The 24054-nt window shown below is 43.6% G+C and overlaps 1 protein-coding gene across 1 annotated transcript; it reads left to right on the forward strand.

Annotated features, from left to right (window-relative positions):
* Nucleotides 1–16527: 16527 nt before the first annotated feature.
* Nucleotides 16528–22873, forward strand: LOC139411164 (complement component 7a). The gene is made up of 17 exons (XM_071157071.1): nt 16528–16548; nt 16716–16856; nt 16948–17089; nt 17238–17385; nt 17533–17671; nt 17815–17958; nt 18267–18510; nt 18851–18970; nt 19247–19413; nt 19656–19884; nt 20123–20297; nt 20560–20647; nt 20937–21069; nt 21316–21504; nt 21664–21766; nt 22036–22220; nt 22458–22873. The coding sequence occupies exons 1-17, from the start codon at nt 16528–16530 to the stop codon at nt 22640–22642; spliced, it is 2553 nt and encodes an 850-aa protein (XP_071013172.1). The 3' UTR covers nt 22643–22873.
* The last annotated feature ends 1181 nt before the right edge of the window (nt 22874–24054 follow it).

The following is a 24054-nucleotide window of genomic DNA, read 5'->3' on the forward strand; positions in this document are numbered from 1 at the left end:
CTCACCCTTCGATCCAACAGGTCCCAGACGTGCTCAATGGGATTGAGATCTGGGCTCACGCACAGAACGAGCAGTATGGCTGGTGGCATTGTCATGCTGGAGGGTCATGTCAGGACGAGCCTGCAGGAAGGGTACCACATGAGGGAGGAGGATGTCTTCCCTGTAACGCACAGCGTTGAGATTGCCTGCAATGACAACAAACTCAGTTCGATGATGCTGTGACACACCGCCCCAGACCATGACGGACCCTCTACCTCCAAATTGATCCCGCTCCAGAGTACAGGCTTTGGTGTAATGTTCATTCCTTCGACAATAAGCCATCACCTCTGGTGAGACAAAACCGTGAAGACCACTTTTTACCATTCCTGTCTTGTCCAGTGACGGTGTGTTTGTGCCCATAGGCGATGTTGTTGCTGGTGATGTCTGGTGCGGACCTGCCTTACAACAGTCCAGCTTCTCTCAGCCTATTGCGGACTGTCTGAGCACTGATGGAGGGATTGTGCATTCCTGGTGTAACTCGGGCAGTTGTTGTTGCCATCCTGTTCCTGTCCCACAGGTGTGATGTTCGGATGTATCGATCCTGTGCAGGTGTTGTTACACGTGGTCTGCCACTGCGAGGACAATCAGCTGTCCGTCCTGTCTGTCTGTAGCGCTGTCTTAGGCATCTCACAGTACGGACATTTCAATTTATGGCCCTGGCCACATCTGCAGTCCTCATGCCTCCTTGCAGCATTAGCAGGAACCCTGGGCATCTTTCTTTTGGTGTTTTTCAGAGTCAGTAGAAAGGCCTCTGAATGTCCTAAGTTTTCATAACTGTGACCTTAATTGCCTACTGTCTGTAAGCTGTTAGTGTCTTAACGACAGTTCCACAGGTATATGAATTGTTTAGGGTCCATTTATGAATATGTTATTCATCGAGTTTCTCTGGACAATAGTAGCAAAGCCTAAATTCAATATTTTATCAAATAATTGTGTATTCTTTTATACCTAAAGGGGTCCTAATATTCCACATCAAATAGCTAAATGATCCCCCTCCAATGGCTTATACTTTTAAGAATGAAAATAACAGAAGAACAGACAGATGGGAGGAAAGTGAAAAAGAGCATAAAAGGTAGGAAAAAGGAGGAATGGGAAGTCAAAGGAAGAGAATGAAAGATGGCCATAGTAGATGATGAAAGAGAGGGAGGTTAGAAGGAGGGAAGTGAGTGAGAGGATAGAAGTACTGTGTTCTGTAACAGGAGGGTCTGTAATATAAATTGTTCCATCGGGCACTTCCTCATGCTAGTTGATTAGAAGGCTTGTCACATTATCTGGCTGACTTTGCTCAGACTGGCAATCTGTGTGCTAACAGAATCAGCACTGGAGTGAATATTGCATTCCAAGTTAAGAGTTAAGGGCCCGCCAAATATTGCGTTGAAAAATATAGATTAATCTGAACATAACGAGGTTGTCAATAAAACCTTGCCATTCCTATTAGCCCCAGAGAGTCAAGTGAAAACTAGCTCTGGAGTTTTAATTATGAAGCCAACCAGACAAGTGTGACTTCAGGGGCTGTGAGGAAAGTTAACATGTAAAGTGAATGACAGTTCCTTAAGAATATTGACACATGGCTTGATAGGGAACAAACCTCCCAAGGAGAAAAGGGAGGGAGGGAGGGAGGGAGGGAGGGAGAAAGAGAGAGAGAGAGAGAGAGAGAGAGAGAGAGAGAGAGAGAGAGAGAGAGAGAGAGAGAGAGAGAGAGAGAGAGAGAGAGAGAGAGAGAGAGAGAGAGAGAGAGAGAGAAATGGATAGATTGCAAAAGATAAAAAATAAAGACTCCACCTGAAAAGCAGTTTTAAATTGTATTTATATTTGGGGCGGCAGGCAGCCTAGTGGTCAGAGCATTGGGCCAGTAACCAAAAGGTTGCTGGATCAAATCCCTGAGCTAACAAGGTAAAAATCTGTTGTTATGCCCCTGAACAAGGCAGTTAACCCACTGTTCCCCGGTAGGCTGTCGTTGTAAATAAGAATTTGTTCTTAACTGACATTTCTAGTTAAAGCTTTTTTTAAATTATTAGAATAAAATGTAAAAAATTATAACGTACTCAAAGCAGAAAAATATTGCCTCCAGCCTATGCAGGCCATATGACACTTTAAAAAGGGCAATCAAACCCTCAGACAAGTTCCAATTGAAGACATGTTCTGCTGGCTGACAGCTTAATAAACCCTCTACCTAGCCCAGGCATGGGGACTGGTGTATTTACAGTGACTTAATCCACATGTTGTGTTACAGCCTGAATTAAAAATGGATTCAACAGATTTTTTTCTTTCACCCATCTACGCACAATACCCCATAACGACAAAGTGAAAACATGTTTAGACATTTTCGCAAATGTAATGAAATTGAAGTACAGAAATATCTTATTTACATAAGTATTCACACCCCCGAGTCAATCATTTGAAAAATCACATTTGGCGGCTTTTACAGCTTTGAGTTGTCTTGGGTATGTCTGTGAACAAGCGATTCGGTGGCACTCTCTCTGAGCCTCATTACTGTGCAAAGATGCTAGGTACAAGGACCGCTACTTCGATGCAGACAAGAAACAGGGTTTATGTGAAATGTTACAGACACAGCTGGACAAGATGGAAGAGAGGCCGCAGACAGACAGAGCTGAAACTTCATTGACAGGTATGATGAATTCCTTGTTGAAAGAAATAGGTTTTGATTATGCTTTACTGGTAATGGGGACATACGTAAATGCCAACAAAATAACTTTTTGGTCTGTGTGTGTGTGTGTGTGTGTGTGTGTGTGTGTGTGTGTCAACTATTTAACTGTACTAGAATGCTTAAAAGGTTGCAAAAATGTTAAATATCGGTTATCGGTATCAGATTTTTTGGCAAGGAAAATATTGGATATCGGTATCGGCCAAAAATGTCATACCGGTGCATCCCTACTTTCCACAAATGGGATTCATGTCTGGGCTGTGGCTGCGCCACTCAAGGACTTTCACATTCCTGTTCTGAAGCCATTCCAGCGTTGCTTTGTCTGTATGTTCAAGATCATTGTCTTGTTCGAATGTAAATCTTCGCCCCCCCAAGTCTAAGGTAGGTTGCACTCTGAAGTAGGTTCTCATCAAGGATTTGCCTGTATTTGGTACCATTCATTGTTCCCCCTATCCTTACCAGTCTCCCAGTCCCTGCTGCTGAAAAGCATCCCCATAGCATGATGCTGCCACCATGTTTCACAGTTGGGATGGTGTTAGAAGTTTGATGAGCTGTGCCTGGTTTTCTCCGGATTGGAAGCGCTTTGCATCAAGGCCAAATAGTAAACATTTTGTCACACCAGACCTCAGATTCTTTTACATGCCTTTTTGCAAATTCCAGGTGTTCTGTCTGGCACCTCTCCCATCAAGCCCAGATTGGTGCTGTAGAGACTGTTGTCCTTCTGGCAGGTTCTTCCATCTCAGCCAAGGAACTCTGTAGTTCTGTCAGAGTGGTCATTGGGTTCGTGTTCACCTCCCTGACCAAGGTCCTTCTTGCCCCGTTTGCTCAATTCGGTTTGACGGCCAGCTCTAGGCAGAGGCCGGGTAGTTCCATATGATGGAGACCCTTGTGCTCTTGGAAACGTTCAACAGTCTAGAAATAGTTTTATACCCTTCCCTAGATACTGTATGTACCTCATCACAATCTCTGCAATCTAAGGCCAGTTCCTTGGACTTCGTGGTATAGTTTCTTCGTAAATGATGTCCAAATTGAATTGGCCACAAGTAGACTCAAGTTGTAATAACATCTCAAGGATGATCAACGGAAATTGGATGCACCTGAGCGCAATTTGGAGTCTCTGAGCAAAGGGGTGTGAATACTTACGGAAATGAGGTATTTCTGTATTTAATTTTCTTTTTGTAATTATAGTTTGTATTGTTTCCTTTCACGATATAACAACAATGCAATTGAATTACATTGGGCACTAAACAATATCTTGACAGACAATGAATGTATATAAATTCCAGTGTCTCAATATGACTCGCTTGGCTGTGGTTAGAGCAAGTTTTAGCCAGTTTAAACATGAGCTTCTCAGTCCATCAATATCCTTAGTGATATTCAGTAATAGCAAAGCAGGATTTGCAAGTATTGTGGTACCCAGAATATCCCCAATCTTTTCCAATACCTTCTGTCTAAAGGTATGTAAGCTTGGAAAGTTAGAGAACATATGGATCATGCCTCCTGTACTTGACTGACATCTCCAGCATAGGTTGGATTCTATCAAACCTATTCTGTTCAACCTCAGGTGTCCAATAAATCCTATCGAACACTTTAAATTGAATCAGCTTTGACCGGGCATCTCTAATAGGGAGGAGCATCTGTTGTACTATTATATACCATTCCTCCTCTCCAAATGTTACCTCCAAGTCTTTTTCACCATACGGCCTTTAGGCCCTTACAACTTCCATTAAATCCACATATAAACAAACGGTGGCTATACAGTTAATTCGGAAATGATTCAGACCCCTTCTTTTTTTCCACATTTTGTAACCTTACAGCCTTATTCTAAAATAGATTGAATTAATAAAAATCCTCATCAATCGACACACAATACCCCATAATGATGAAGCGAAAACAGGTTTAGATTCTTTTTGCAAAAAAAAGAAAAAAACAGAAATACATTATTTACACAAGTATTCAGACCCTTAGGTATGAGACTCAAAATTGTGCATCCTGTTTCCATTGATCATGCTTGAGATGTTCCTACAATTTGGAGTCCACCTGTGGTAAATTCAATTGATTGGACATGATTTGGAAAGGCACACACCTGTCTATTTAAGGCCCACAGGTGACAGTACATGTCAGAGCAAACACCAAGCCATGAGGTTGAAGGAATTGTCCTTAGAGCTCCGAGACAGGATTGTGTCGAGGCACAGATATGGGAAGGGTACTAAAACATGTATGCAGCATTGAAGGAGCACAGTGGCCTCCATCATTCTTAAATGGAAGAAGTTTGGAACCACCCAGATTCTTCCTAGAGCGGGCCGCCAGGCCAAACTGAGCAATCGGGGAGAAGGGCCTTAGTCAGGGAGATGACAAAGAACCCGATGGTCACTCTGACAGAGCTCCAGAGTTCATCTGTGGAGATGGGAGAATCTTCCAGAAGGAGAACCATCTCTGCAGCACTCCACCAATCAGGCCTTTATGGTAGAGTGGCCTGAATGCCAAGTGTCAAGTCTGGAGGAAACTTGGCACCATCCCTACGGTGAAGTATGGTGGTGGCAGCATCATGCTGTGGGGATGTTTTTCAGCGGCAGGGACTGGTAGACTAGTCAGGATCAAGGGAAAAATTAATGGAGAAAAGTACAGAGAGATCCTTGATGAAAATCTGCTCCAGAGCAATCAGGACCTCAGACTGGGGCAAAGGTTCCCCTCCCAACAGAACAATGACCCTAAGCACACAGCCAAGACAATGTAGGAGTGGCTTCAAGACATGTCTCTGAATGTCCTTGAGTGGCCCAGCCTGATCCCAGGCTTGAACCCGATCGAACATCTCTGGAGAGACCTGAAAATAGCTGTGCAGCTACTCCCCATCCTACCTGACAAAGCTTGAGAGGATCTGCATAGAAGAACAGAGAAACAGAGAAACTCCCATTTGAGGCTGAAAACTCGAGGCTGTAATCAATGCCAAAGGTGCATCAACAAAGTACTGAGTAAAAGGTCTGAATAATGTGATATTTCAGTTTTTTCAATAATTTCTAAAAACCTGTTTTTGCTTTGTCATTATGGGCTATTGTTTGTATTTTTTTGTACTTTTACTCCTTTTTCTCCCCAATTTCATGATATTTAATTGGTAGTTACAGTCTTGTCCCATTGCTGCAACTCCCCTATGGAGGCAAAGGTTGAGAGCCATGCGTCTTCCGAAACACGACCCTGTCAAGCCGCTTCTTGACACACTCCTCGCTTTACCCGGAAGCCAGCCGCACCAATGTATAGGAGGAAACACCGACTAGCTGGTGACCGAAGTCAGCCTGCAGGCGCCTGGCCCGCCACAAGGAGTCACGGGAGCGCGATGGGACATGGAAATCCCAGTCGGCCAAATCCTCCCATAACCCGGACGATGCTGGGCCAACTGTGCATCACCTCATGGGTATCCAGGTCACAACCGGCTGTGACAGCCTGAGAACCCGGGACTGTAGTGACGCCTCAAGCCTTAGACCGCTGTGCCACCGGGGAGGCCATAAACCCCAAATTTAATCAATTTTAGAATAAGGCTGTAATGTAACAAAACGTGGAAAAAATCAAGGGGTCTGAACACTTTGCGAATGCACTGTATATACAGCTGAAGTCGGAAGTTTACATACACCTTAGCCAAATATACCGTTTTTCACAATTTAATCCTAGTAAAAATTCCCTGTCTTAGGTCAGTTAGGATCACCACTTCATTTTAAGAATGTGAAATGTCAGAATAATAGTAGAGAGAATGATTTAATTACCGTAATTTCCAGACTATAAGCCGCTACTTTATTCCCACGCTTTGAACCTCGCGGTTTATACAATGACGCGGCTAATTTATGGATTTTTCCCGCTTTCACAAGATTCATGCCGCCAAAAAACTGAGCACCGTCACATAATGTGACGTAAATCGAGCGCGCTCAAACTTCCCATCATTCTGATTACAGTAGTAATTTTGTCACCCTCATCATGGCAAAGACACGGAGAAATGCATATGATGCAGCTTTCAAGTTGAAGGCGATCGATCTGGCTGTTGGAAAAGGAAATAGAGCTGCTGCACGGGAGCTTGGCCTTAATGAGTCGATGATAAGACGTTGGAAAGCAGCGTGAGGAACTGACTCAGTGCAAAAAGACAACAAAAGCTTTCAGAGGGAAGAAAAGCAGATGGCCCAAAGTATTTGCAGCCACTCGACAGTGTAAATCGTGCATTTAAGGTGGCGCTCCTTGTTCAGTGGGAGGCTTGGATGACAAGTGGGGAGAAATCCTTCACTAAAACATGCGAAGAGCAACTTATGGTCAAGTCTGCCAGTGGGTCCTGACAGCGTGGAGCATTGTCAAAAAAATCCACTATCATCAACAGGTTTCGAAAGGCTGGACTGCTGCGTGTTGAAGGGGCAGCATGAGCTCGGCGGGTATTTGCCTCCGGATAAAAGTGACGAGAGCGACAATGAAAACGATCCAACATCGAATGAAGCAATTCTGAGGCTATTCAACTCCGACACCGAAGGAGATGACTTCAGTGGTTTCAGTGCACAGGAGGAGGAAGATAGTGACCAATTACTTTCTTGGTAGGCTACTGTTTAATTTTTGTTACAAGCCGTGTTTCGTTTAAAGGCTGTGTAAAGTTCATTTGTTTCAATGTACCGGTAGGCACCTGCGGCTTATAGACATGTGCGGCTTATTTATGTACAAAATACATATTTTTTTATAATTCAGTGGATGCGGTTTATATTCAGGTGTGCTTAATAGTCCAGCAATTACGTAAGCTTTTATTTCTTTCATCACATTCCCAGTGGGTCAGAAGTGTACATACACTCAATTAGTATTTGGTAGCATTGCCTTTTAAATTGTTTAACTTGGGTCAAACGTTTTGGGTAGCTTTCCACAAGCGTCCCACAATAAGTTGGGTGAATTTTGGCCCATTCCTACTGACAGAGCTGGTGTAAATGAGTCAGGTTTGTAGGCCTCCGTGCTCGTCCACGCTTTTTCAGTTCCATTTGGAAGACCCATTTCCGACCAAGCTTTAACTTCCTGACTGATGTCTTGAGATGTTGCTTCAATATATCCGCATCCTTTTCCTCCCTCGTGGTGCCATCTATTTTCTGAAGTGCACCAGTCCTTCCTGCAGCAAAGCACCCCCACAAGCACCCCCACAACATGATGCTGCCAGCCCTGTGCCTATCAGAAGCTTCTAAATCCATGACATAATTTCTTGGAATTGTCCCAGCTGTTTAAAGGCACAGTCAACTTAGTGTATGTAAACTTCTGACCCACTGGAATTGTGATACAGTGAATTATAATTGAAATAATCTGTCTGTAAACAATTGTAGATGTACACAAAGTAGATGTCCTAACCAACTTGCCAAAAATATAGTTTGTTAACAAGAAATCTGTGGAGTGGTTGAAAAATTAGTTTTAATGACTCAAACCTAAGTGTATGCAAACTTCTGACTTCCACTGTAAGCCCTGCTATATGTGGACATTTGCAAAGGATTTCAATCTTAACACTTATATCAGAATGTATATGGAATTTTTGTTATTCTGTCCTACCTTAAACATACATTCACTAAGCTGGAAATATCTACAAAAGTCTTGTTTCTGTAAATTATTCTTGGACCTTAGTTCTTCAAAAGAGGTAAGTGTTTTCTTGATATAGACAACCAACGATCTGTATCCCCTTTTTTCCCAAATCTTTCCAGAAAATGTTTTGTCCCACTATGTGTCCCAGTACTGGGCTAGTTTTGACACCTCCACATCCGGTCGTAAATTAAGCAGGAGAGGACTCTCTCTATACCCTCCAGTATTGGCTGAAGGAATATCCCTTTGTCTCCAGAGACCTTTACCTGTCCAAAATTATAATTTCCAAAAAGTGGATAATGGAACAATAATTCTAACATAAAGAATTTGGGAATGATCAGTGGGGAGATATGGAAAACCAATGTCATATGGTTGATTATTTTGTGATGTCATTAAAAATCTTATGGAGGAAATACTGTAACTTGGAAAGTATGGCCATTACAGGTATGAGGTTTCATCCGATGTGCTGAGCATATAATATGAAAAGTGATGAAGGTATTTTTCTTAAGATAGGAATATGATTTTCGTTTTTTAATGAGATAATAGTTTTTGATATCCTTTGCACAATAAGTAATCATGCCCAGAGTGAGATCAGAGAGCATGTCAGCATGACGGAACACCCCTTTTGACCAAGAGTGCATAAAGGCTTGGAAGAGAAATCAACCTTTAGACCACTTTCTGAGGCATTAGCTACATGTTAGAAAGGGTTGAAACTTTGAACCTCAACACAAGGTGAAGAAATAAACTCACCTTTCTTTAGACCAGAGAGACGAAGAGCTTCAGCTAATGTCCATTGTGGTCCGAATCCTGAATACCAACACGAGGATCTAATTAGCTGTCCTAAGTATGGTATCTAGGAAAGTGAATTCAAGTAGAACTATCCTATTACTCTCTTCAAACCATCATCTACTATGTTCCTCTCATCACCCCACTGGGGATCATCGACACGGCTGATTAGCCTATCTTCAGAGGACCAATCTTCCAGAATGAGTGGAAGGTAACACCACCTTTTAGTTCTGCTCCAGACTACATAACAAGTCATTGAAGCCACGGACAAGAAGGACATTGTGACCTCAAGTCCAGGAAAGTCCAGGAAAGGCCAACCGAACCCCTTTCTGCTTGGTTCCCACAGAAATAAACGACGAACAAAGGCATTTCACACGTAAACACCTTCATGATTTCTTACTCCAAATGGGCGGTGGTTCGTGCGCAAAGTATATGATTAATGGGAGAATAGTTACAGAATGTATCCACAATAAGTGTCCATTTTTCTCTATCTCTCTTTTTCCCCCATCTCCGTGTAATCAGCGTCATGTTTTGTCAGCCCACTAGGGACCTTTGTCTCATGTAAATGATGTATGTCTATTCTGTGTTATGATTTAGTACTGAATCATGGGGAGGGCTGACATTTTTGCAGATCCAAGAAGGTTACGATTGTTCAGAATGAGGATATGATAAGAGGTTATGATTAATATGTTGACTGTTTTATGGATGTTATAGGTAAAGACCTTATAGAGTTTAATTCGGGAGATGGTAACTCTTTAAACAACTTCTTTCGTGGTGCCCCAAATCCTAATGAGTTAATTGTTACATTATTACATTACTAGTGGATTAAATAAATAACAGTCATCAGATTAATGAAGGTAAAGTCACGACAGAGCTTTAATCCTCCCTTCTCAGTCTTTGCCTGTAATCTCGCTAGTTTCACCCTGGCCCTTTTACCAACCCAAATAACCTCTAATAATTTTGTCTACGGATTTAGACGTATAGACAGGTATGGATAGTGTTAACATGCTGATGACGCAATTCAGTTTAGGAGCTATGACCATCTTTATAACCTGTATCCTACCCCATAATGAGATTTGTATCTTATCCCAGCTCTGAAACTGGAGTTGAATTTTGTTCAATTGTGGGTCAAGGTTTTCAGAAATCATGTTCTCTAGATCACGGTCCCCAGGTACCTCCAGTTTTGAGGGACTCATTGAAACCTCCAGCTGAGGAGGTCATTTCTCAGATAATGTTTTGATAGGGGTATTACTTCAGATTTGGTCCAGTTTTACTTTATAGCCCGATATTTACAAGGTCCAGTAAAGGCGGTATGGAGAGTTGGGGGTCTGATATTAATGGTAATATGTTGTCTGCATAATGCAGTAGTTTATTCTCCCTACCTCCCATATTAACCCCTTTCATTGACTGATGCAGCCTAATGGCTTGGGCTAATGGTTCTAACACTATAATAAATAGGAGAAGTGAGAGACAGTCACCTTGTTTCGGGCCTCATCCTATTGAAAATGAAGATGATCGTTTGGGGTCGTTGTACATAAATAAATAAAATATTCTGAAAGCCCTGTACAAAATCCAAATGTATGTATAGTACAATGCAGGTAATCCCACTCCCAACCCACCCTATCAACGGCCTTCTCTGCGTCTAGGGATAAGGCTGCCACTGAAGTATCCAAATCTTTTGCATTCCAGACAACATGCAATAGGCGCTAAGATTATCAGATGAAGTTCTGCCTTTCACAAATCCCACCTGCTCTGGATGATTTTCTTAAAGATATGATTCATCCTCATAGTCAAAAGTTTTATCACAATTTATCAAAGAAATTGGACGGTAGCTCCCACGCTCATGGGGATCCTTTTTGAGGATTAGGGTTATTACTGCATCACCCATAGAAGGTGGGAGCTCACCTGTGTCAATCAATGTGTTCAATGTTTTCAATATTTCTCGGCTAAGCTGCTGTTGTGGAAATTCTTACACAGGGACACTCAAAGTCAATCTTAATATGAATCATTGTTTATTATTTTGTTTAATTCGTGTGACCGACCAATACTGGTTCATAACATGTAACAAACCAATACTGCACGAGGCTTCTTCTCTCCAAGCTAACACCTTGAAACTGAGATATATCTTTCGTTCTCAAAACAAGGTCTGGGCGTACTGTCATATTGCAGCTACTGATAATGAGGATTTGTTCATTCAGCCACTTGCATGAACACAACAATTGGTTTATAGAACAGCACATGAATAGAACATATAAATGAGTTATAAGAAAAGCACATGTATCACTGGGTATCCCATCCAACCCTGGAGTTTTACGACTGGGTGCTTGTCTTATAGATTCGGTCAATTCCTGTCTTCCTTTGTTAGTTGAGGAAGGTTCAAATTCTGAAAGAATGTCTCTGATTTCTGCATATCTAAAGGACCGTCTGAAGTATAAAGTTCCTGATAGACATCTCAAAATATATTGTTTATTTCTTTATGATTGGTAATCAGCTTGCCTGTCTTATTTCTGATGCAACCTACTTGCTGATCTGTTTCTCTAGATTTCAATTGACAGGCCAACAGTTTTCCTGCTTTTTCACCTGATTCGTACCATCTACGTAACATTGCAAAAATCAGAAACTTTCTGTCCAAAAATGATGCAGAAAAATGAATTGTCACTTCTAGGTTAGACTACTGCAATGCTCTACTTTCCTGCTACCCGGATAAAGCACTAAATAAACTTCAGTTAGTGCTAAATACGGCTGCAAGAATCCTGACTAGAACCCAAAAAATTGATCATATTACTCCAGTGCTAGCCTCCCTACACTGGCTTCCTGTTAAGGCAAGGGCTGATCAAGGTTTTACTGCTAACCTACAAAGCATTACATGGGCTTGCTCCTACCTATCTTTCTGATTTGGTCCTGCAGTACATACCTACACGTTTGCTACGGTCACAAGACGCAGGCCTAATTGTCCCTAGAATTTCTAAGCAAACAGCTGGAGGCAGGGCTTTCTCCTATAGATCTCCCTTTTTATGGAATTGTCTGACTACCCATGTGCGAGACGCAGACTCGGTCTCAACCTTTAAGTCTTTACAGAAGACTCATCTCTTCAGTGGGTCATATGATTGAGTGTAGTCTGGCCCAGGAGTGTGAAGGTGAACGGAAAGGCTCTGGAGCAACGAACCGCCCTTGCTGTCTCTGCCTGGCCGGTTCCCCTCTCTCCACTGGGATTCTCTGCCTCTAGCCCTATCACAGGGGCTGAATCACTGGCTTACTGGTGCTCTTCCATGCCGTCTCTAGGAGAGGTGTGTCACTTGAGTGGGTTGAGTCACTGACGTGATCTTCCTGTCTGGGTTGGTTCCCCCCCTTGGGTTGTGCCGTGGCGGAGATCTTTGTGGGCTATACTCGGCCTTGTCTCAGGATGGTAAGTTGGTGGTTGAAGATATCCCTCTAGTGGTGTGGGCGCTGTGCTTTGGCAAAGTGTGTGGGGGGGGTATATGTCCTGCTTGTTTGGCCCTGGGGTATCAACGGAGGCGGCCACAGTGTCTCCTGACCCCTCCTGTCTCAGCCTCCAGTATTTATGCTGCAGTAGTTTATGTGTCGGGGGGCTAGGGTCAGTCTGTTATATCTGGAGTACTTCTCCTGTCTTATCCGGTGTCCTGTGTGAATTTAAGTATGCTCTCTCTAATTCTCTTTTTCTCTCTTTCTTTCTCTCTCTCGGAGGACCTGAGCCCTAGGACCATGCCTCAGGACTACCTGGCATGATAACTCCTTGCTGTCCCCAGTCCACCTGGCCGTGCTGCTGCTCCAGTTTCAACTGTTCTGCCTGCGGCTATGGAACCCTGACGTGTTCACTGGACGTGCTACCTGTCCCAGACCTGCTGTTTTCAACTCTCTAGAGACAGCAGGAGCGGTAGAGATACTCTTAATGATCCGCTATGAAAAGCCAACTGACATTTTCTCCTGAGGTGCTGACTTGCTGCACCCTCGACAACTACTGTGATTATCATTATTTGACCATGCTGGTCATTTATGAACATTTGAACATCTTGGCCATGTTCTGTTATAATCTCCACCCGGCACAGCCAGAAGAGGACTGGCCACCCCTCATAGCCTGGTTCCTCTCTAGGTTTCTTCCTAGGTTTTGGCCTTTCTAGGGAGTTTTTCCTAGCCACTGTGCTTCTACACCTGCATTGCTTGCTGTATGGGGTTTTAGGCTGGGTTTCTGTACAGCACTTTGAGATATCAGCTGATGTAAGAAGGGCTATATAAATAAATTTGATTTGATTTGAAATACTCAATGAGACTGTTACTCACAACATAGGAAGTTCTCCTATCACCTTAGAGAAAAATGGTAGTCTGTCCGTGATGAACCACCGCCACCATGTGGATCTTCCATAGCATACCCCGCTACTCAATTTGTTAGGTCTCATTGACGTCCGCCACACATTTCTTTGCCTCCTCTGGGTTTGTGAAACGACGTAACTGTAACCCAGAACACGGCAGGATATTGCAACGAGTATTTCAGCCCCCGTTTCATACACATGCCTCACCTCCGTGGACACATTTCTCTTGTCCTGAACCTCCTTGGGAGAGTCAGGGAAAACCTTTGTCCCTTTCCAGTGAAAAGTCCTAAGTTATTTTGCTCTGAGCCGGACCTTCTCCCTGTCAGTGTATCGTTAGAATTTCACCAGGATAGGCTGGGGGTGCGTGGGGCTGGTCCTGGGCGCAGTGCCGATGGGTTCTCTTGATGGTCATGTTCACTTCCTCCTGTGTGTTATCAAATAGATTGAGTAAAATGTATTTCACACAACCCACCATATTTATGTGAATTTTAAGCCCCACTGATCCGAAGTGTGTTTCTCCGGACTGTAATTTTCCCTGTATTAAAGTCATTCGAGTTTTTCGATCCGTCTCCATTTTTTCAACAGTGTCGTTTAGGCGGTTGTTCTTGCCCTCCAAGGTTGATGTCCTCTCTTCTATGTTGTCGAGAATATTGACTTTTGTTTACAATGAGCCCACTGCATGTTTTATTTCAGCCACACCTTCACCCACTTTTGCAATTTTCTCCGTTCAAGATTTTTGTTGATTTTACGAATCTCATTTCGAACTGGGTCATCCGGCTGTTCTTCTCCGCCATTTTCCTTGCTAGCTGCAGGTAGAGAAGACATTTTCGTGTCGTCTCTACCTGCAGTGTCTGCTTTTTTGCGTTTCTAAGTCGTTTTTCCATGTGACTGATATATTGGACAATTAGTTAACAAAATGTGTAACTAGGCTTTGAATAATTAGTTAAAATATGTTTGAAGTGAGGCATTGAATAATTAGTTCGAATATAGTTGAAGCTACACAGCCTCTTTAGTTAGCTGCTGCTCCTCTCCACATCGTAGCTGTAACCTGTATTTCATTTGTTTATGCTAACATTTCCAAAAACATGTTTTCATTTTGTCATTATGGGGTACTGTGTGTAGGTGGGTGAATTCAGGGTGTACCACAACAAAAATGTGAATAAGTAAAGAGGCATGAATACTTTCTGAAGTCACTGTAGCTGAGTCACATCACACACTACACATAAGGCTACATTCAGGGGTTAAATTGGGAATTCAGAGGGTTAGAATTCGTTTTTTAGGCTAACACCATAGAGAATGATAGAGGCCTCTAGTGGCATTGAGGGCTTCCAACATGCTTCCGCCATTTTAAAGCAGACAAAGTAATCAACTGGGTGGAGATTCTTATGAGTTGTAGCCTTAATGATGCTGCTCATGCTGTCGCAGATGCTATAATGGCACAGATATGAAGATGAGTCCTCTATCTATCTCTATGGCTAACCCTAACAACTTCATGTCCACTCCCCAGCTCAACCCTAAACCTAGCTTCATATCCACTTCCCAGCTCAACCCCTAGCCATAAACCTAGCCATAACCCTGAACCAGTTACAGTGTATGACAGACAGACTGAAAGACATGCAGGCAGGAAGGCAGACAGACTGCCAGATGGACAGACAGACAGACTGCCAGACGAGAGGGGATACATTCACATCCCTAGTCAAATATGAGATGCATATTCCAGCAGAGTTCCCACCTGCTTATTCAGAGCAACCATTATACTGGCAGCCTGCAGGGGATAGATATGCATACAAACTTGCCAGCTGCCTCCTCCTTCAAGGACACACTGACAGCTGATCTATGTCCACAATTATAAGTGGATGTAGTTTCCACACACTTGCACATTCCGGTAAGCTCCCTCCATAACACAGTAGGGGATCCATTCTGGGTTTCTTTATGGAGGCTTTTATCAAAACCATACTAGAAGGCTATTTCATGAGAAGGCTATTTCATGGCTATTTCATGAGAAGGCTATTTCATGGCTATTTCATGAGAAGGCTATTTCATTGAGCAATTATCAGTTTAGAGTGTAGAACTTGGCAACACTGTTGTGTGTGTGTGTGTGTGTGTGTGTGCATGTGTGTGTGTGTGTGTGTGTGTGTGTCTATGTCTGTAGCTTGGAGTTAAAGATCCTCAGTGGTCAAACCTTGTCACATGAAACAATATATTTAAAGGTATATTCAATGATATGACATCACCATAAACATCAGGACAACTGCCTTCTTACAGACGTCAACAACAACAACACAATTCAAACCAAAAAAAAGGCAACTTTGTCAACATACATACTTGACCCCGCACACTGTAATTGGTGGAGATGCCAGCAGTGCCAGACATGTGAGGGGGAAACAGCTCTCTGTTGCCCTCCAGTGTTTCTTATCTCAGGCAGCAAATGCATTGGGGCAGGCACATACAATTGGACTATTGTCGAGTAATAGTCTAAAACTGTTTCCTCTCTCTGTGAGTTCTTTCCCTTGTCTGCCCTGACAAAATTTGATTTAATTTTATGAGAACTGGGAAGGTGAAATACCTGCTTGACGTCCTCCATATTGCTTTACCTTATTCTCTATTTTCAGAGGAAACGAGGAAACCACTTCAGACTGTTTCTGTTTCAGAATTATAGTTGTATTATCCTAGGGTCACAAAGAGAGAGATTTTGGCAGAAAAACTGTGATGCAATACTGTATGTTCTCCTTCTCCACAGGAATCTCTCTCTCTCTTTCTGTCCAACACATTGTAAATAAATCTCCTGGTTCCTTGGAAAGGAGAAAAAAAAGTTCCTTACAAGAATCCCTTCCCACAAGTATCTGACCCCTTTGGGGGAAGGGGTCAGGTGTGTGTGTGTGTGTGTGTGTGTGTGTGTGTGTGTGTGTGTGTGTGTGTGTGTGTGTGTGTGTGTGTGTGTGTGTGTGTGTGTGTGTGTGTGTGTGTGTGTGTGTGTGTGTGTGTGTGTGTGTGTGTGTGTGCGTGCGTGCGTGCGTGCGAGAGAGAGAGAGAGAGAGAGAGAGAGAGAGAGAGAGAGAGAGAGAGAGAGAGAGAGAGAGAGAGAGAGAGAGAGAGAGAGATATAATACTCTGGAATGTCCACAGCCACAGAAAGCTCATGCAAACTCCCAACATGAAGGTAGGATGATTCACATCGATACACTATTTACTCCTTTTAATATACTCAGTTGATTTCGCAGGTAAAAACAATATTGCTGTATAGTCGTTAGGAATTTAGGCTCAGGCTGTTGGAAAGTTGTGAAATACAAACAGAATTGAATTGCAGCATTCCTCTCCTCTCCTTAGGATCGTCTGTCAGTCTCTCTGATCTGTCTGTCATGGCTCTTCTTTGGGATGTTCTCACCCAGTAATTGTGTGGAGCCAGTGCATTGCCAGTGGGGATCCTACGGAGACTGGTCAGAGTGTGATGGCTGCACTAAAACACAGGTTAGAAATCAAACCAATCATCCGAAGTCATGCCTGTGTATTACCCTTTATTGAAATTAGACCAATGTTGGGGTATATCGATGTGTTTTAGTCTAGGACTCGTGCCATGGTGGTATATGCCCAGTTTGGGGGGAGCCCATGCAGTGGAGGGGCCACTCAGACCCAGCCCTGTCAGACTGCTCGAGGCTGCCCCCTGAAGGAAGGCTGTGGAGGGAGGTTCCGCTGCCGCTCAGGTAATTAAATCAAACGTTATTAACAATGCATTTAAAATCCTCAGTCAGTTTTACAACAGAATGTAAAATAGAGTCAGTAAGAAAAATGTTGAGCACAGAACATGAAATATTAACATGTGTGCGTGTGTGTGTTTCCTGTGTGCTACAGGGAAGTGTATCAGCCAGTCTATGGTGTGTAATGGAGATCAGGACTGTGAGGAAGACAACCAGGATGAACTGAAGTGTGGCCCAGACAAGACATTCCCTGTTTGTAACAATGACAAACCACCACCCAATGTCGAGCAACTAGGACTGGGGTGAGAGCTGGGGTATCTTTCTCTCCTTCATCCCCTCCCCCGCTCTCGCTCTCTCGCTCGCTCTCTTTCTCTCGCGCATTCTCTCACACACACACACAATCCTGGGCATCTGTGGTGATGTGCGGTGCCTTCTCCTTGAATTTCCAGGTTTGATGCAGTGACAGGAAAACAGAGAGGAAGTGTGATCAACACTAAGAGCTATGGAGGCCAGTGCAGGACTGTCCTCAGTGGGGACAACAAGGTCCTCTACAGGCTGCCCCAGAGCACTCTGAGGTACAACTTTGAGGTAAAAAGTCCCACAGTTAACATACTTGTGAAAATAAACATTTGTAAAGAGAGCACATAGGACTGAATATATGTAAGAATATAAATTGCAACAGGGTGATCAAATTAAGATCCTACATCTGTATATGATTCCTATCTGTACAGGTCAAAGTTCAGAATGATTTCAGTGATGAATTCTACACCAGCTCCTGGTCTTACGCCAAGGACGTAGTCAAGAGAGAAACAACGACGGGTACAACCACAGGATTCAACAACTATGACTTACATCAGACGGAGGAAAAAAACAGGGTCTGTTGGAGCTGTATGATGAAATGTCTTCTATAAATCTTAGTTTTAATTAGGAGATATGCTGAGCTTAAGAGATGCCTTTCAACAGACCCCTGACCTTTGCAATAGCAGTTCATGTGTGAGGAGGACTCCATTTTATTTCACATCCACTATGTACCTGATATCCATTGTTATCATTGTTTTCATTCATTGTCTTCCAGAGTTTAGAATTATTGACTCATTATTTAATCTACTTAAAACAAATATTTTCCAAAACTGTGATAAAGGTATTGTGAGATGATCTATTTTGGTTTGTTTTTGCTCTGTAGAACAACCACCTGTTGGTGGTAAAGAACAACGTGGAGGTGGCTCAGTTCCAGAACCAGGCCCCAGGATACCTCTCTCTGTCTGAGGAGTTCTGGAAGGTTCTGGCCACGCTCCCCACTGTGTACGACTACGCTACCTATAGGATGGTGGTGGAGAGGTTTGGAACCCACTACCTGTCTGAGGGGACCCTGGGTGGATACTTCCAAGCCTTACTCAGCATCGACCAGGAAACAGCCACACAGATGGGTGAGACAATTGAGGCATCTCCAGCTGAGACTGAGGCTGCCCTAATGTTGACACTGCAGGCATATCATTCTTGTGACAACAGTATTGGGAGTTACAGTGCAATAGCTTGAACACATCAACTCTGTTGGTTACATTGTTTGGTCCAATGGCCCAAGTGGTTGGAAGATGAGGCTCGCAACAGATGGTGAGAAGAAGACTTTGAACAAAGTAAATCATAACTGTTCAATTAAGCCGTCAGAGCTGAATTGGATGTCCTTTCATATAGTATAGTTTGGTTCCAACTTTTCCTTGGCAAGTGCTGACTTTGTTGTTGTTACCGTTCTCCCTTCTGCTTCTGCAGCCAAGGTCACGTGGAAGTATAATGAGTGTACCAAGACCAAACACCGGATTCTGTTCGTTTCATGGACAACCGAGAAATGTAGAAAGGATGAAAAGGAATATACACTACCCAACCCCCCATGTAAGTTTATTTAAGCAACAATGTAAAAACCAAAAGAATTGACGATGTACAATGTAAGATGTGTGAAATTTTACAATGGCTATCAAGTGGTCTCACTGTAATTCTGAAGGCTCAAGACTCAATGGAATCAAATGAATCAACAGTATTTATTGATATTTACAGTCAATATTCTATATATATTCACCATACAGAAGCCCTTGTGGTAGCTCATCATGTAATGCTTCTGCAATGAAATCCTGACCACTCTAATCACTGATGCCTTTATTGCTTTAATAGCCATCAGTAGGTCTGACACGGTAAAGAAGGTGGATGTGGAGGGAGGGGCCACTGCACACATCGCAGCCCTCAAGGCTCTGGACCTCAACACTCCAGGTAGAAACTGGGATATGTACAAGAACTGGGCGGAGTCTGTGCGGACCTTCCCTGCAGTCATCAAACGAAAGGTGAGAGAGGTACAGGAGAAAGATTATTGGTGGATGAAAACGATATCTGAGCTGGCGTCATTGGTTGAGGGCAAAGCCGTGAATTACACAAGGTAGAGCAAAACAGGTTAAGTAATGAAATTATACATTTAAAAAGGACTACAGAGTCACGTTACAGCTTTTGAAACGATAGTTCATCCTTTTGTCTTGGGAAAAGGCTTGCTATATTGGTTCCTCCCTGTGTTTGGTGTGAATGGTTCCAGATGAGGCCTCTGTATGAGCTGGTGAAGGAGGTGCAGTGTGCTGGGATGAAGAGGCTCCACCTGAAGCGTGCCATAGAGCAGTACCTGAATGAGAGGCACCCATGCCGCTGCCAGCCCTGCAGGAACAACGGCCTAGTGGTGATGGCTGGGGATAAGTGTAGCTGCATTTGTAAACCTGGGACAGACGGACTGGCCTGTGAGAAGGGGAAGGAGGTGGAGGGGCAGGAGGGTAGGTGACATTTGACACGTCGTGTGGATACTCCAGATGATGGCATTTGTGTATTCATTTCTCGCAAACTTGAAGTTTGCTTGGGCGCTTGCAGGCATTCTCTACATTCACATCCAGATTACATATGGACCCATATCCCCTCTCTCTCCGCCCTTCCTTTCCCTTTCACTCTGTGTCCTTCTTTCACCCCAACTCTACATTCCATCACTCTCTCTGTCCCCCTCCCTCCCTCCCTAAGGGGTGATACATGGCAGCTGGTCTTGCTGGTCTGGCTGGACTTCTTGCTCCGGAGGTCAGAGGTCACGAACACGTGCATGCAGTAACCCCGCCCCTCAGAGAGGCGGCCGTCACTGCAACGGAGAGGTCAGGGAGACGACTGGCTGCGATGACGACCAAGACCTGCAATACCTCCAGTCAGAACTACTGCTGCTTCTCTACTTACTTAGTGATAAGACTTTATACATGAACACTGCACAACAAATAAATTACAAGGCATACTTAACGATAACAAAGACAGCTGACAAGGAAAAACTCTGTCGTTCTGCTCCTGAACAAGGCAGTTAACCCACTGTGTTCTTAACTGACTTGCCTAGTTAAATAAAGGTACAAATGAAAAAATATTATCCCACTGTTACTGACCTTGCTGAATGCCTGTTTGTTTGTGATTAATTCCAGGACCATGGAGCCTCAGTGCTTTGACCTGACCGTCCCACCTAAGGAGACCTGCAGGAGCCCACCTCCTCTCCCTAATGGCTATGTCCTGGTAGGAATTGATGGACAGATAACCACTAAACTGCCTGTTTCCTTCAGTCCCGCTGCTGGAGAGATACAGGGCATGCAGGCTTTTGCTCTAACCTTGCACTAACACGACTGATTCAGGGATTCAACTAATCCCAATGTCGTTGCGCAAGGCTGGCTCCAAAGCCTGAACATCATCCTGCTGTTTTGTAGCCGTTTAACCTCCTTATTATAACGCCGTTCCTCCGTTTGTAGACATCGTCATCTGGATAGGTTGGACTGTGTTTGACCATAATCTGTGCTGTTAAACTCAGGATCCAAAAGATGTGTATCTGGTGGGCAGTAAGATTGAATACACCTGCATAGAGGGCTACCACCTGATTGGAATAAGGATCGCAGAGTGCACCGCTGCTCTGACATGGAGCACACCTTCCAAAGAGTGCAAGAGTAAGTAGTGCTTCAGTGACAACAGCCCTCTGCATTTGCGCCATTTTGATTTGTCAAGAGATTGAAGCTGGAATCCGCATTGGGGGGGGGGGGAAAGCGCCACTGGTTTCCCCAGGCGCTTTCGTTATTGTGTTGTTGTTTTTATTGCACACACACACACAGGAATCCTTCCCTGGAACACACGCACACGTACACACAAAACCAAACACACACATCATTATGATAACTTCCCTCACCTTCTTTCAGGCTCCAGGTGCCATGTCCCGTCCCTTCTAAATGATGTCACAGGCTCTCCCTGGCAGCCCACCTATGACATAGGGGAACGTATCCCACTGTCCTGCCCTGAGGGGAGACACATAGTGGGAGACAAAGAGATCATCTGTGACTCCAGTCTGCACTGGTCACCGGACCCCAACACCATCACATGTAGCCAGGGTAGGTTGATGCATAATTGTTTCAACTTTGAACTCCTACCCAGATATCAACCCATGTAGAAATGTGTTACTATTTGTCAGTTTACCTGAATGTTGGTATTCTCTACCCTCGGCTAATCCAAATGAAATAACATTTCTTTGTTGTCCTTTATGAATCCAGCACCGAAAACGCTTGATCACCTTGACGGCCCAGCAGGGCAATGCAAACCATGGGAGAAACTTGCCAAAGACAAATGTATCTGCAAAATGCCTTATGAGTGCACGTATGTTTTACCAACCTTTGTCTATATGCAACTTTAACTACTCTAACTACTTGCAGATATAGAGGAAGTAAGCTCCCTTTAATAAATGTGAGAAGTGGCTCCTTTAGACTGCATATTCTGCATACTCTAAATATGCTCTATGCTTTCTCAAATTTTACCATAGGCACAGATCTAAAATCTTGACCATTAGGAGAGGAAACACAAAACTGACCCCACATCAGCAGTTTCAGGGTTTCACCCCAAGCTAACTATGTTGCTCTTTTGTTCAGGTCTTCTCTACAGGTGTGTGCCAACAATCTTGAGAATGGTCGGACAAATAGACTGAGCGTGTGCAAGATGCACACCTTAAATTGTCTGGGAAGGAGCTACAACCTGGCAGAGGACAGCGCCTGCGAGTGGCCAACCAACACAACTTCACCCTGCACCGACTGCCAGTTATGGGAGACTTGTGACGGTACGACTCTGGTTTAACTTGAATTTAAATTGTATTCAAAATGTTTGTTACACAGACAAGTAAAGGCTGTAATATGTAGATCTATGCTCTTGCACTGTGTGTGTGTGTGTGTGTGTGTGTGTGTGTGTGTGTGTGTGTGTGTGTGTGTGTGTGTGCGTGCGTGCGTGTGTGTGTTCCCATGTATGTGTGCAAACTGCACCAGTTCTCAAGGCCATTGTCCTTGTCTCCTTCTAACAGGACAAACAAACCAGTGTCGCTGTAAGGACTGGGCTGAGTGCTCAGATCCAGGGTTGAGTGTCTGTGTCCGTATGGGGGATGATGCTAACAGTGCCACCCAGACACTGAGCGAGTGTGAGGCAGGACTGAGGAGGTGTAAAGGAGAAAAGGTGTCAGTTGTCAGCATACTACCTTGTAGCGCTTAAGAATCGTGTCCTCTCCTCCGACTCACCATGTCTGTGATAATGACAGAAAATACCCTCCTTCAGTTGTTTTACCCTATCTCTGTTTTTTATATCACTCTTCAAAAGCATTGCTTGGAAGACATTCAAGCCATTGAAGTATATTAACCACCCATTAGACTTGTTCTTTTTGTATGCTTTTTGAATGGATTGATAATGCTTATTTTTGTGCCAATAAACAAAAACAAGTCACAACAGTAGAGTAAGAGCTAATTCTACTCGACCCATGTGTCAGATTTTTTATTTCTTGCCTTATCCAATTTAGAGTTCCATACAATAAATAAACAGTTTGCTTGAACCTTTCAAAAGATTGACAAGGCACAGCAGGCAGAAATGTATCTTAGGTAAACATATCATTACATCATAGAATAGCACCACATTCTGCCCACATCTCTCTGCATGCTGTTGGTTTAGTATTGGATGTTCTGTACGTGTTGTCCTGTTCCAAATTACCCAGACACCCCTTAATCTGCCAAGAATGCCACTGTGACTGACACTCCATCCCTGTTCTTGACTAGCTGCCTGTTAGCTCTGTGAAAGGCAGGCCAGGCATATATGTGTGTGTGTGTATGTGTGTGTGTGTGTGTGTGTGTGTGTGTGTGTGTGTGTGTGTGTGTGTGTGTGTGTGTGTGTGTGTGTGTGTGTGTGTGTGTGTGTGTGTGTGTGTGTGTGTGTGTGTGGGGGGTGGTAGGGGGCTGACTGATTCGTACTAATATGCAGACACACAGTGACCTCCAGTGGTATGTTCAGTTCTGTGCACTGGTGCAGAAAGCAGCTGGAGACTCATATACACCCTTTTCCCGGCTGCGTCATGAAAAGTTGCACGTACAGCTCCAAATCAGAAAGCGGTTTATTTACATCAAATCAAATCAAAATGTATGTAAATACAATCACGTCCGACTTTAGATGCAGCTCATACAAGTTAGCAAACACGTAATCAATTGGTTATCATCTACTCCATCGCAGATGTCATCGAAGGCTTGTGATTATCTAGCAAGCCAGCAAGCAGGGGAAAATATTACAAATAGAGCTAAATAAAGCCAGAAGAATAATATACTTGTTAAACATAGCTATAGCCATCAGTCTTGTGTGTTTACATCACTCATTGGTCATCACTCACTGCTAAGTTTGTCAAGGTCAACAGTTTATAAGCTACTACAGGGCTTTTTGTTGCATGCATATGCTTGCATCACTTGAGCGTGACATTTGCTTATGAACAAAAAATGTATCTCTATACTGCAAGACTGGCATGGCCAATAGAGGAGCTGACTAACAGAGGCAGAATAATAGAAGAAAAAACACTCAATGACAATAGTGTTTTTACTTATGTTGTAGCTAAATGAGGGCCTATCCCCAATAGGCTAGCCAATGTATAA

This window comes from Oncorhynchus clarkii, chromosome 6, assembly GCF_045791955.1.
Source record: "Oncorhynchus clarkii lewisi isolate Uvic-CL-2024 chromosome 6, UVic_Ocla_1.0, whole genome shotgun sequence".
Classification (NCBI taxonomy): domain Eukaryota; kingdom Metazoa; phylum Chordata; class Actinopteri; order Salmoniformes; family Salmonidae; genus Oncorhynchus; species Oncorhynchus clarkii.

Coding starts and splice junctions, on each gene's coding strand:
- LOC139411164 (XM_071157071.1), top strand. CDS start 16,528: ATGCAAACTCCCAACATGAAG. Junction 17,090..17,237: donor GAGGTTCCGCTGCCGCTCAG/GTAATTAAATCA, acceptor TGTGTGCTACAG/GGAAGTGTATCAGCCAGTCT. Junction 21,505..21,663: donor CACCATCACATGTAGCCAGG/GTAGGTTGATGC, acceptor TTATGAATCCAG/CACCGAAAACGCTTGATCAC.